Raw genomic sequence first — 14684 nt, forward strand, 5'->3', positions numbered from 1 at the left:
CTAACTGGTCACGAATGTCGAACAGAAGGTCTCTTACAATCCCTAAGACACGTAGAAATGGTAGATTTAACAGAAGCCCAGTATCTAGGAGGAGGAGGAAGAGGAAGCATAGAGCTAATAAAATTAATGCTTGGCAGCACATTCAGTTTAATAATGGCCAGCCTTGTCTGGAATGAGAGGGAGAGAGAAGACCACGAGGAGATGGAGACCTTAATACCCTCCAGAACACAGCAAAAGCTGGCAGCTGCAAGCTCTAGGACTGAGGGGTAGATGTCCGACCCCAGGTATCTGAAAGACGTCGCCTGAGGAACAGAAGAAGGAAACGAGGAAAAGTGACATGCAGGATTCAGTGGAAGAAGAGAAGACTTTGCCCAGTTAATCTTATAGCCGACAGGGATTCATATGTCTGAGACAGATTAAGGACATGAGGAAGACCAGCTGGGGCATTGCCAAGGTAAAGGAGCAGATCCTCAGCATATAAGGAGACTGTCTGAGGAAAACCTTTAACCAGGATAGGAGACATGAGATAATGAGATTAATAGAAGGATATGGAAGAGTGGAGTAGAAAGCAGTTTCCAAAATTCAGAAAGGAGATGGAGAGGGAAGCCATCAGCCCTGAAGATTTCCCTTGGCTCATGGAGCCCAAAACCTCTTTAAGTTCAGCGATTGAAAGAGGAGCCTCAAGCACTGAGGCTTCTGGACCTGAGAGCTGGGGGAGGGGTTAGTCATCAAGAAACCAATCAGGATCGGAGGGTGGGGGGATGGAGGGGGGGGAGAATAAATCTGAAAGAAAGCAGTTGCTGATTCCCAGAGGGTTGGTGGTTTGGACCCCATCTTTAGGTTTAACGGAAGAGATCATTGAAAATGAGTCACACTGCCTAAGCCTGAGAGCCAATAGTTCACTAGGTCTGTCACCAGACACATAATAGTGAGACCTGGTGCGATGAACCACAAACTCGGCGCGGTGTGACAGAAGAGTATTCAGCTTGGCCCTTGTGTTAGAAATACGGATCTCATGGTCCTGATCCACCACAGCAAGGCTCACTTTCTAACTCAGAGGTGCTTTTCAAGATCTGAAATCATCTGATGACATTCGTAAGTCAGGCTGCTAGCGAAAGCAACCTTGGCATCACAAAGGAAGCCCTTATCAGCCATCCAGCAGTAGGCTGGGTCATCAGTGGTCAAATAAGCTATAAATTTGATTCTGAAGCAGAGAAGTATTAAATCTCCGTTGCAAGGCCTGAGGAGGTAGAGAGGGCACAGCCAACTGGGGTAAAGCACATTTGTGATCAGATAAAGAAGAGGAAAGCAGAGAAGCATTAGAAATAGCAGGTATGAGAGAGCGAGAAACAAAGATGTAATATATGCCAGACTGGGACCTGGAGCGAGGAGAGAATAAAGAGTTTTCTCTGGTGGAGGGGTTCATAAGACGGAATGAGTCGACTAAATTGAGCTCCTCCACAGATTTACACAGGGAATGAGTGGAGGGGGGCACCCGGCTACCCAAGAGAGGGAGATTTATCCAGGACAGGGTCGACAGGGTTGTTTTATGTTGAGTTTGGGTAATTCTATATTATCGAAAAAGGAGTTAATGTCTATTAAGTTCGGTTCGTTATCTGGGGTATACAATTTTTCATAAAAGTTTTTGAAAGCATCATTTATTTCTTCAGGAGATTCAGGAGATAGCCATGGGTTGTTTAAATTGTTTAATGCTTAAATCGAGTATTACTGGTGCATGGTCACTACTGTAATTATGATGGGATGGATTATGGACTCCAAGATATCTGGTATGACTGAATTGCTGGCTAGAAAAAAATTGATACGTGAGAAGGATTGATGGGGTGGAGAAAAGTGTGAGTATCTCTGTTTGCTGAGTTTATTTGGCCAGATTCATCCATGTATTGTTTCAGTGTTTCAGTGGAGTGACAATTTCTGAAATTAACAGCAGTAGATGATCCACTGTATCTAAAGTGGGATTATTGACTGTGTTAAAGTCGCCTCCAATTATAATTTTAGAGTCTGATAAGTCTGATAATGTGTGAAAAAATGTACGGAACAAGACAGTCGTCAGTATTAGGTCCATATATATTTGCAGTAGTTAAGTTACTATTGTTAATGGTTATGTTAATAATGACATATCGTCCCTCAGGGTCGGTGATAGTTGTATTATGCATGAACTGAATTTTTTGGTTTATTAAAATCGAGACACCTCTTTTTTTGGAGTTATATGTTGATGAATATACTTAATTAAATTGTGGGGTTTTTAATTTCTGACTTGTGGCTTCTGTCGAGTGAGTTTCTTGTAGCAGGCATATGTCTGCTTGTAGTTAGTCAAGTGATTCAGAATTTTGATACGCTTTGCCTGTGAACTAGCTCTGTGAAAGTTCCCTGTTACATACTTAAGAGTACTTATTATGAAGTGTATGTATACGAATTTAGATATGATATGAATGTAGTGATGGTATGGATGATATGACAGGACACACAAGAGCAAAACAGCAATAATAATAATAACTTTAAATCTATATACTGTATATACTCTTATGAGGCAGGTTCACCATCATTATTCCCATTATAACATATAAAGAGTAACAGTGATTTAAAAAATTCCAAAGCCTCAAACTAAGACAGATGATGTCCTTTTTAGGGATGTGTTCATACTGCAGGACTTTTATTCCAAACTATGCAGTATTATTAGCCCTTTTGAGTAATTTAATTCACGGGAAAGGCTGACAAGCACATGATAATGTTACGTGGAACGAGGAAGCAGAACGTGTGAAAAGGAGCCCGGTGCTAAACCCTGCCACACTGCCCCCAATAGGAGGAGAAGGGGAAGGACACGGTCGGGTGGCGACCGTAAACCAAGTGTGTCACCAACACCTGATTTGAAGGAAACGCCAAAGTGGAAAATGCTGGTATGGAACTATTTGTAGATGCTCAGCCTCAAGGGAACCAAGAACAGAAACCAACAAGGTCAGATTTGCAGTCGTCTCCGGGCATAAAGCCTTGAAGTCTGAATCTCTCCCAAGCCATTACTCTGTCCAGGCAGTGGAATTGGTGGCCTTGATCACGTAAGCAGGCAGAAGGGAGAGCAGTGAGTATTAACACATACAGAAATTATGCCTTTGGAGTTACCCATGACTTTGAAGCCCTGTGGAAGCACAGGGGGTTTCTTACGTCTATAGGAATACAAATTGTGCACCACCAACTGATCTCTGATTTATTGCAGACTATTATTTTACCCAAAAGTCTAACAATATGTAAATGTCTGGTGTTGCCTTACCTTTCCAAAAAGGTAAGAGAGCCAAAGCAGCGGCAGCACAACCACTCATACAAATGATGGCGTGCAGAGATGATGGCTGTGAAACTAACACTGTGGTTTTAGATTTGCAGACACTTCAGTCTATAGCAACGCAAAAGGAGAACTAGCTGTGGAGAACAAAGGCGTGTGAAGTGAGAGGTGGGGTGTGGTAAAGTCATCTCGCTAGGGTTAGGGTTAGATCACAGACCAGACTTTTTTATTGTCTTAACTCATTATCCATTAAGACAAAAGGGACATTAATTGCAACTTCAATTTCGATTATCTTGGGGCTCGGTAGGTCAATTTTTACAAATGAGGGCTCATTTTGTTCAGGAGCTTCACCTCTATCTAGTGGAAACATTGATATTATCATTGCAGGTATTTGAAAAAAATGTCCAAGTGCCTACAAAAGGGGTTTGTCCTGAGGCCGTTTGAAACCTCCATGACTTCACTAGACCGGCTACATTTACTGCAGGTAATACTTTCAGGATTTCACTTGTTTACAATGCAGTTCTGGTTCGATAAGCAGACGCTTGGGTTGCATTAGGTGCTAACGCCATATTTCTGTAAGTTAGTTAGCTGGCTACTCTAGTCAGCTAATATACCATTCAGTCAATGTATGATGTCGCTGTGAGTTCCTAATGTCTTATTGTATTAATATGTTTTCTGTTCCATTCCATTATACTTAAAATTGTTATGCAATACCTCTGGTGCAACTATTGCGCAGAAATAGATAAATAGCTTGAGTTTGTTATATTAGCAGTAATATATTAGGAGTAAACGGCCCTTTCCAGCTTGGTGAATTGTACTTTTGGTTTATTTGTGTTTGAAATCAAATTTACAAGTATGAAGTAATATTTTGAACAAAAAAAAAGCAAGTTTGGATATTGGACGGGGGTTTGTCCTGAGGCCACTTGAAACCTCCATGACCGTGTACATTTACTGCACAAATAAAAGGGAGCTTGTGATCTGCCTGCTGTCCCAGTGTCTGATGGTGCGTGAGGAAGCGGTAGGATGGGGCTGTGGGGGTGAACACGTCCCACGTGTGTAAAAGAAGCGACCTGGGCAGCCGCTCAGGCCAAGCTGCACGACCTGAGACCTGGGGACTGGTTCTCGGGAAAAGAACTAACGGAGGGAGAACTGGAGATCCAAGCGGTGACTGAGACCCTTCCAGATCCTGCTCACGATGCAGACTTGGAGGTTGGAGAGAGGGCCACCTGGATACACGCCTCACACTGCAGGAGACTACCGGAGCCCGGCGGGGCTCAGCAGGGACAACAGGAGGAGAGTCATTAGGTGACGACGTGCCTGGATGAGGTGGGACGAGTGCTGATTGGGCGTGCCCACACTCTGAGCACCAATACGCCGCAAGAAAGGCACCAATCACCGGTCACTCCCATCTACCCCATTACACAGACATAAGAGGGACGAGGCAAGGATGCATCAGGGTTCCCTGGGCCCTTGTGACGGCCGCCATCACAGTGATCGTGACATTGGTGACAAATATGTTTTCTGGGGGGGGGGCAGCGAAGCGAGGTCATAAATTGCACCACAGTAGCACCACCGCAACTCTTTTTGGCAGTACGTCAATTTCACAGCAAGAGTCTCACTGCAGACTGCATTGTGTTTCTCTGATGCCGCCTGATGTTAATGTCGGCCTGGAAGAATTACTCTCTGGTCCGGCAGCCCCAGGCGAGCCTAATCATACATGACAACGTAAGAAACTTCACCCTATGGATAAGGCAGGACTCCGGTTCTGTTCAGAGTGAGTGAGCTTCGCTGTTCCTACACACACATTACGAAGGCTGGAGGACAGCAGTCAGGCGGATACAGCTGTAACAGACCTAATGTGACGACAGACGTTGAGATTCTCAGGAACCTGTGCATCATAGAGCACTGGGCAATAGCCACCGCTGCCAGTATGTCAGACTGCTATTGAGGGTGTGGCCACAGCGTATATTCCTGCCTCCTGCACAACTGGATGCTATGTTTCCCCAGTACGGTCTGGCACAAGCATGGAATCAGCTAGTCATTATCCATTACCGTCTAGCACTATTTGTTAATGCCACCACTGATGCCATAACCAGAATCAACAAAGAGCTCAACCCAGAGCAGACTGATGCTGGATATCTTGCTGGTGAAGGAGGGAGGTATTTGAGCTGTGACAGAGGACCAGTGCTGCACGTACAGTATGTCCCGGCCAGTGATGATGCCGATATCTCTTTGGTTATACAGCACATGACAGAGGATGAATGCTGCACGTACAGTATGTCCCGGCCAGTGATGATGCCGATATCTCTTTGGTTATACAGCACATGACAGAGGATGAATGCTGCACGTACAGTATGTCCCGGCCAGTGATGATGCCGATATCTCTTTGGTTATACAGCACATGACAGAGGATGAATGCTGCACGTACAGTATGTCCCGGCCAGTGATGATGCCGATATCTCTTTGGTTATACAGCACATGACAGAGGATGAATGCTGCACGTACAGTATGTCCCGGCCAGTGATGATGCCGATATCTCTTTGGTTATACAGCACATGACAGAGGTGCTGAAGCAGCTTCACTGGGATGAACATGGCAGTGTCACCTGGGGGTGGCTGTATGGTCTTTTTTGGCCGGTGGACAGCGTACCTCACCGTGTTCCTTCCGTTACTGTCACATTAATATCCTTTGCCTCTCCGCCCCCTGCATTATACACTGTCTGACCTGCATTATACACTGTCTGACCTGCCTAATTAATCTGTGTCCAGTAACAGTTCTGTTGAAAACAAATTGTTTGCCTTTCATGATGAAACAGACTGTTTTTATTATGATGCTGAAGTCATTGAATATTTGAAGTCAGGGTCATAGGTCCTGTAGCATTCCCTACAATAAAGGCTGTATTGTTGAAATTCAACACAGCACCGCCATCTAGTGGACCACTGGAGAGGCTTTTCAAGTTGAGAAATTTAGCGTTCACTCCAAGGAGAAACAGACTGTCTGGCAAATGATGTGAGCGACTCCTTCTAGTGAGATATAACCACTGATTTACTAATAAATAAGCAACTGTGTTGAGTTTCTTCAGTGTGTTTGCCATTTAAACGTTCCTCATTTAAATTTGTCTTTATTTTGAAATGTTAGAAAAAAGCCAGTCTATTATTTTCCATCCATCCATTTTCTGTAACTGCTTATCTTATTTAGGGTTGTGGGGGGTCCAGAGCTTATCCTGGATGATTTGGGTGCAGGGCAAGGAACAACCCAGTATGAGATGCCAGCCCATTGCAGAGCAGACACACACACCATTCACAGCTATGGGCAGTTTGGCAGCTCCAATTAACCTTAGCATGTTTGTGGACTGTGAGGGGGAAACCCCACACCGACACGGGAGAACATGCAAACTCCACACACATGGAGCCAGTGCAGAGACTCAAACCCTGGTCCCTGAGGTGTGAGGTAACAGTGCTAACTGCTGCACTACTGTGCCACCCTGCTATTTTATTTATATTTTATATTTACACCATGTGGTGTTAGAAAGCCCAGCTTCTTTTATTATTCTTTTATTTTTTATATATTAATATAGTTTAATTCTGAGGCTTATAGCCTGATGTCAGTGCTGCCTTCACTGGCCTGTTTGAAATGCATGAAACATCCAGTTCAGTCTTGTTCTGTGCAGTGCTCTTTTGACTGGTTTTCACCGCCTCTGAACCCGATTTGTTGCCTTTCTTTACCTTATTAAACCACATAAAATGAAGAATTAATGTTATCCTTATTAAAACTGGGAAGCTGATATGTGCGTATATATAAGGTTTGGTGATACAGGCTAAAAATGACTGGAAATTAAATGAAACAATGCATCACTGCAAAGTACAGCAAAAGTAAATGTGATGAGTAGCGAAACTAATTATTTTCCACGGGGAGTAATTAAGTAAAGTAATGCATTACTTTTTAAAAAAGTAATGAGTAATACGTAATACATGACTTTTAATGCTGACCCCAACACTGGTGGTGGGTGAGGTACAAACAAGCAGTGCAGTGAAATGGGTAAATTTCTATGCAGAGTTACCAGGCCTGGCTGGTATTACGGTAATACAGTAAACCGGGGAATTTTGAAATCGAAATTAGCCGGGACCCCCTCCCTATGCCAAGATGTCAAAATTCCAGAATAGTGTTGCTTTTGAAAATACTGTAGTGACTGTGGGGGCGGGGCTGCCTCCTCAATTGCTGTTTCCGCGCTGGCCGCACGGAGCATCATGGGAGTTCGGGGTTTGCGAACGGGTTAGCGCGATATTGTTCCGGTATTGTGTTATGTTGTGATGGGGTTAAGGGCAGGGGTTCATTGTGTGTGTATTGTGATGGGTTCTGGCACTTTTGAGGCTGCCTGCAGGGGGAGCCGTGCCTCACCGTCATTGTGAGGCGGAGCCTGGTTAATGGAGTGGGCGCGGCTTGCTCGCCACAGGGGGACTCATAAGGTGAATCAGTGCAGTACAGCCTCTGAACGCAAGAGGGTGCACAGGTTTCTTTAGCCTTGTTCAAGGTTGGTAAATAAAGGGTTGGACATGTTCCAAATTGCACTTGAACTCCTTGTGTTGAAGCCTTCCTTTCTATAGTGGACTTGGTCTCCCCTAAATCCACTACAATGCTGTATATTGTCTGGAGGTTTTGAAAAATTAGTTAAACTGTAATGTGACAAAATGAACTATAAACTTACATACTGCACACAAATGCATAAAAACACTAAACTGCACTATATATGCAATGTTCTTGTAGTGAGGAACATATCAAACAATATACTGTAGATTTCATGTGGAAAATAACCTTCTGCAAGCCGACCCACGACTTAGGCTCACTCAACCGGTCTATTATCACTCTGCCAGCCTGTAATCACTCCGCCAGCCCATTATTACTCTGCCAGCCTGTAATCACTCTGCCGGCCCATTGTCATTCAACCAGCCTGTAATCACTCTGCCGGCCCATTGTCATTCAACCAGCCTGTAATGACTCTACCAGCCTATTATCACTCTACCGGCCTATTGTCATTCTACCGGCCTATTGTCATTCTACCGGCCTATTGTCACTCTACCGGCCTATTATCACTCTACCAGTCACCTCCTGTAGCAATAAAAGGACCTTTTCAACACTAAAGTTTGTAAAGAACCAACATGGGATTTTCTCCCAGAAAACCGCCGACTCACTGGATGTTTGTTTCTTTTTCAGCCCATTTTCTGTAAATCCTAGGATGGTTGTGTGTGAAAATCCCAGCAGATCAGCAATTTCTGAAATACTCATACCAGCACGTCAGGCACCAGCAAACATGCCACGTTCAAAGTCACATAAATCACATTTCGTCCCCATTCTGGTGTGTGATCTGAACATTACCTGAAGCTCCAGACCTGTATCAGCATTATTTTATACAATGTCCTGCTGACATATGATTGGCTGATTAGATATTTTCTTCAACAAGCAGTTGAACAGGTGAACCTAATAAAGCCCCTGAATGGAGGGAAACACGGGGAGAACATGCAAACAGCACACAAGGGGAACTTATACACGGACTTACTTATGGATGAAACCGTGATGACCAGGAATGTAACTCCAGTTATTCCTGCTACGATGGTACGTATTTTCACTCTTTTTTCTCTGTCTTTAGAATATTTTATCCAAACCACAATGTCGACGACTGAAACAAGAAGAAAACAGTTAGCAAACATAAAATTTATTTCAGACAGAGAATATAGCACAAATGTGCTGAGTGTCCTGTGTGCACTGCTCTGCACAGCCCTGTCAGCTGGGGGATAAGGGGTTAAATCCCATGTCAGAAGCTGTGGTAAATAAACTATTTAATCTGAAATATAAATAAGGGTAATAAAAGGTAACCCAGGGTGCTTGGGGGGGCTTTAATGCACAGGCTGAGCCAGGGGCCTCCACTAAAAAAGGACCACCCCTCTCCGCAGAGGTACAGCTTGGATGGGAGGCCTTACACACACAGTCACATGCTATGAGCAATTTACAGGCACCAATTAACCTGAGGGCTGCTGGAGGAAACTAGAGTAGCTGGTGGAAATTCAAATGACATGGGGAGCAAATGCAGACTGTACACAGGCACAGAGGAGGGGGGACTCAAACCCACACAATACGGGGAGCACATGCAAACTGCACACAGACACAGAGAAGTGGGACTCAAACCAGCACCCTGGAGGTGTCAGGCAGCAGTGCTGACCACTGAGCCACTGTGCTGCCCCATAGATACAGATTAACACTGAACAAAACAGATATTGCATTCTAAAAAATGTAATTATGTAAATCATCAAACATTTCTGAGTAGAAAATATATCTACATGCATAATTCTAGTCCTATATATTCCTGAAATCCATTTATAAACATACTCACTTTGGAATATAACAAAAACGATGAACATAAATATGATTCCACCAAACATTCCTCCAAATGCTGCTTTCTCGGCTGGAGATGGGGAAGATTTAGCTGAGAACTCGATAAAAGAACCTGAAATGAGGTAAGAAGAGTCAGTCAACAAGTAATTAGACACAAGAAAAAACAAAAGCATTCAGTGGTTCATTTGTCTATCAGAAGCTTTTGTCTAAAGTAACGTGTAAGTAAGGATCAGAGAGCAGGATCAGCCTTCGGTTAAGTTCTAACCCATAGAGTCACACAGGTTAGGAAGCAGATTAATAAGGGTCATGAAAAGTCAGTGAGGGTGTTTGGCTGAGAGACATTATTCACCCTAAATGATGCTTCCAAACAGCTATAAATCCAGAAGCATAGGGGGACCAAATGAGCCAATCAGCCTGTATAATTCCATCCAGGTAAGTGGATAAGTGTGACCCCAATGAGCACATATGAAGGCAGAGCGATGGGCTGCAGTCAGGCCTTCTGTGAAATTCCAGGGCATGAGAGACACACAGGGATCAGGAGCTGGGGCCCCATTGGAAGGTGAGGGGCCAAAACAAGTACCATTCACATCAGGGACGCATTACAGTTACAATGAACCTACACATGTTATACGTTGGTGTTTGAGGAGGGGTAGGATTAGGATATCCATCCGCACCATACGTGTTATACGTTGGTGTATGAGGAGGGGTAGGATTAGGATATCCATCCGCACCATACGTGTTATACGTTGGTGTATGAGGAGGGGTAGGATTAGGATATCCATCCACACCATACATGTTATACGTTAGTGTATGAGGAGGGGTAGGATTAGGATATCCATCCGCACTATACAGTACATGTTATACGTTAGTGTATGAGGAGGGGTAGGATTAGGATATCCATCCGCACTATACAGTACATGTTATACGTTAGTGTATGAGGAGGGGTAGGATTAGGATATCCATCCACACCATACATATTATTCATTTTTTCTAATAATAATGCAGCCCTAATTTAAAATAATCCTCATTTCTTATCTATTTAAAACCGTCCCCTTTCAGGCAGCTGGGCACTGGAGCAGTTCAGGTTAAGCACCTGTCTAAAGGTAAACAGGCCGAGCTTCTCCCAGGACTTGGGCAGGAAAACTTCAGGTTACAGGTCCTTGTCTTACCCACCCTGCTAAGGACTGGCCCTCTTAACTGGGTTACTGCATGGGGGAGTAAGATGGGGATTCAGGTGGGAATCAAACTCTGATTTAAAGATATTTTAAAACCTGAGGTGCTGAGAGCGACAAAATCACCTAAAGTCTGTACAGTAATGAGATGAAAAATGAGCAGTTTGTGCTAAAACACTGAAGTATGTTTGGCATCTTCAAAGATGCATCACAGTGTGTTTAATATTTTACCAGGAGCTGCTGCTTCATCCTGCTTTACTTTAATGTTTAATAACCATTAATTACACTTAAACTCACCTGTTAGGACACCGACCATAATGATGGGAAATGCAGCTGTCAGAGTGTTGAGTATAATATTCTGCCATGAAACTGCAAAAATAAAAACGATATTTTTTTTAAGTAAAATAAAAATGGGATTTATAATTGTATGTTAAATTCAACCCATCATACATGACACCAGCTACCCCTAATTATAGGAAAAATATTTAACAATGTCAGACCATTAATGATCATTCATTCCTCAAGGACAAATTAAATAAAAATTTATCATATCTGATCATGAGTTGGTAGATGATCATTTCACACACATTAGCAGCAGAAGATCCTTATTCAAAGTAAAAGCCTCTGTGACCCACATTACAGTGTAAGAGCTGGACAGTGCACTGTTACAACCCCGATACCAACAGTAACTGGGCTGCAGGAGAACCAGCAATCATATGTGTTGCGATCGCAATGGGGAAGCAGGACTAAACATCCTGTTGCCTCATTCCCACCATCCAGCACAATCTCTCCTCTTTCACTGCTGCTCTCACTTCCTGCTGGACCAGGAAGTTTTCTTCCTTCCCTTGAGTGATTAAGGTGGGATGTGGAGAAGGATCCTAGTCCAGCTCAGCCTTGCATCACCACTCCTACCACTTTCAGCCTTAAACTTGGCTTGCAAAACCATTATACCAGCTCTGGCCACCTTCAGATCGCTTGACCCTCTGTCAGAGGCGGACATTTCAGGTCCAGAAAGTAAAAATCCAGACCAAGATTTTATTTCAACCAACCAGTTGATTATTCTGTGTCTGTGACTCAGACACTCAACTGGTGGGTTGAAACTAAATCCTGGTTTGGATTTTTACTTTCTTGACCTGAAATGTCTGCCTCTGCCCTCTGTACAGCAACACTTTCCCAGCTCCTGTAACCTTGAACTCCTCCTCCAAGGACTTGAGTGGCAGTCACAGGTTGTTTTGATGACTATAGAGAGCCATGCTGCTCAGGCTCCGGAGGTGGCTGCTGACTTTCCGCTCCAAGGTTTCTATTGTCGGGATTCACACTTCATAAACCAGGAGTGGCCACAGGACTCTTCGAGGAATGACATGCTGGTACAGTCATGCTTTAAATTACCCCAGTAGGCCAGACCAGTCCACTGACCTCAGCCAGCCATCCAACTCAGTGCAGGTCAACTTGATGCCTGTTGTGTCCTTCAGGACACTTTGCCTCCTGACAGGCTTCCCTGTGATGGTTGGGATGTCAGTACCTGCGATACTGAACTGAAATTTGTCATCCACCTTCCTTCTCCTCAGCACCATGGACCTAGATTTGGAGGCTTGAACTCCATCCACTCCCACCCCATCAGCTTCTCAGGCCCCTGCAGGATCCAGTGACGTCCTGGGACTGACTCTGTGGTGACTGTTATCTCATCCATAAGTGCTCTGATGGGAGGCTGCTGTTGGGCAGTTTCTGTTTTAGACTCTCTGTACTCTGGTTCAGCAGGTTTTGTGAGCATGTTCATGGCAGCAGAGAACAGGATCACAGAGATAATGCGGCCTGTGATGGTCCTGGTCTCAGCCTTCTTCCAGCCTGATATAACAGTGGAATTGAGCCTTATGCATTTTCCAGGTCGGGCCACAGGACTGACAGATTGTCTTTGTTCTCCCAGCCTCCCTGATCAGCTGTGTCACCATTAGTGATGTGCAGATCGGCTCTGACTCCATCCGAATCCACATGTACATATAAATCATCCACCCGCCACCCACCCGAATAAAGTATCAGAGACCGGCACCCGATCACACATTACCAGTGTTTCTCAGTGGGATACATGTAAGTATGATGATCTGATAACATGTTACACTGAATTAAGCTGGTTTTAAATAAATAAACATTAACTTAAAGTGAAAGTTCTTCTTTCAATGGCACCAGCCTGAACACAGACTGACATCCTTACCCCCGTCAGACTATAACTCTGCATGTCATCTTCCCAAATACAGAGCATTAAGAATACTAATACCGTGTTACACATGATATTACCAGCACTTCACTCGTCATGGTAACTATTTCACTAAATCACTCCCACACATAACTTTTCCACCCATCCTTTTTATTTGTTTTTAATTTATCCTTATTTGATTTTTACTCTGATCTTTTTTGCCTCCGTTGCTGTTTAAGACAAATGGACCCGCAGTGGGAGTTTAGTCTGCTAATTCATACCTGATGTAAAATGAAGCTTAAAATACATTCACATTTTAGAGAATGTAATGAATATTTTCCTCATTTATGACATATGTCACCCATGTGCAAACCTTCTGCTATTAATCAGAATAGTAATTTTTATAAATATATACTGGTCCTTCTCTAGACGACTCAGAGGAGCTTCCACAGGCACAGAAAGAGTTTAAGGTGATTCTTGTTCACTTTGCATGGGAGCCACTCAGGCCTGGAGCTGAACTTGATCATCCTCTCCTGACTACCTCAGGAACCTCATTCAGCTGCAGGTCTGACGTGTCAAACTGCACAGCTGCCTCGGTCGGCTGCATCACTGTGCTGCACTGTCCCAGGTCCTGATCTCTTGCTGGGTCACTATACATCTGCTTCAGATGCTGGTCCCTCTCCTCCTGTGAACAGGCCAGCTTGCTGCTATGCTTCTGCCCTAACAGATCCTTCATGAACCTGAAGGGCTTGGTGATGAATGCAGTGCTTTCAGGCTCTTTCACAGTGTCGTCTCCGATGCCACTCTGCCCACTGGAGGACCCTGATCTTCTTGTGTAGGATGTACATCAGCTGAGCCAAGCCACTGCACTCCTCTTCTTTTGCCTGTTTGTATTGGGACCTGAGGGTCTCCATCTCCTGGCTGATACTATGGATCTTCACTGCTCTTTGGTTCGTTAATTATGGTCCTTTGGAAGCTCTCGGCTGCTCCTCTCCAAACCGCTCTGACACAGTGCTGACAGTGATCGCTGTCTTGGTCAAACTAATTATAAACACCTGTCTTTATTTTACAGTTTTTTTCCACAAACAGTGACAACCTCCTTTCATATGAAGTGTAGGAAACAGGACAGGAAACATGGAAATATGTAAACATACTTGCGATTAATTCCTGATATGGAGCCATATTTATCAACAGCAGGATATACATCAGACTGATGGCAGGACAAGTAACAGCCTCTTCTGTGGATCCTGGGAAACAGGTAACATTAAGTTTTATTTATTTAGCAGAGTGAAGCAGGCTCAGAACATACCGGGAGCAGTTGGGGGTTAAGGCCCTTGCTGAGGGGCCCATGTGTAAAATCACTATGTCAAGTCTGAGATTTGAACCAGCGACCCTCCAAATGCAGGGGAAACATCCTAACCCACTGAGCCACCCCCCCCACCCCCCCATCACTGATAAAACTGAAGGAATCTTTTCCTCTTACAGTATTTATGTGGGCAGCCATAGAATTGTTTCCCAGTTCTGAATGCAGCACTAGGATCCCTGTTAATCCTGTTTAAATTTCTTAGCTTCTCATAACTTCCTTCCTTCTACTCTGCTGAACTTTACATTGGATTTCATGTTATCTGTCACTTCATTACTG

General features: G+C 44.1%; 2 protein-coding genes across 2 annotated transcripts in view; both read right to left on the reverse strand.

Moving 5' to 3' along the window:
• The window catches only part of LOC125705354 (uncharacterized), a 115954-nt gene that overhangs the window by 94795 nt on the left and 6475 nt on the right, over positions 1–14684 (reverse strand). The window contains exons 6-9 of the mRNA XM_048971889.1: positions 14197–14289; positions 11149–11220; positions 9678–9791; positions 8847–8966 (exon numbers count right to left, since the gene is read on the reverse strand). Of these exons, the coding sequence (XP_048827846.1) occupies positions 8847–8966; positions 9678–9791; positions 11149–11220; positions 14197–14289 (399 nt within the window). The remainder of the gene's footprint in view (positions 1–8846; positions 8967–9677; positions 9792–11148; positions 11221–14196; positions 14290–14684) is intronic.
• The window catches only part of LOC125705360 (uncharacterized), a 311911-nt gene that overhangs the window by 41466 nt on the left and 255761 nt on the right, over positions 1–14684 (reverse strand). The window lies entirely within an intron of this gene.

Source organism: Brienomyrus brachyistius, chromosome 12, assembly GCF_023856365.1.
Source record: "Brienomyrus brachyistius isolate T26 chromosome 12, BBRACH_0.4, whole genome shotgun sequence".
Taxonomy (NCBI): domain Eukaryota; kingdom Metazoa; phylum Chordata; class Actinopteri; order Osteoglossiformes; family Mormyridae; genus Brienomyrus; species Brienomyrus brachyistius.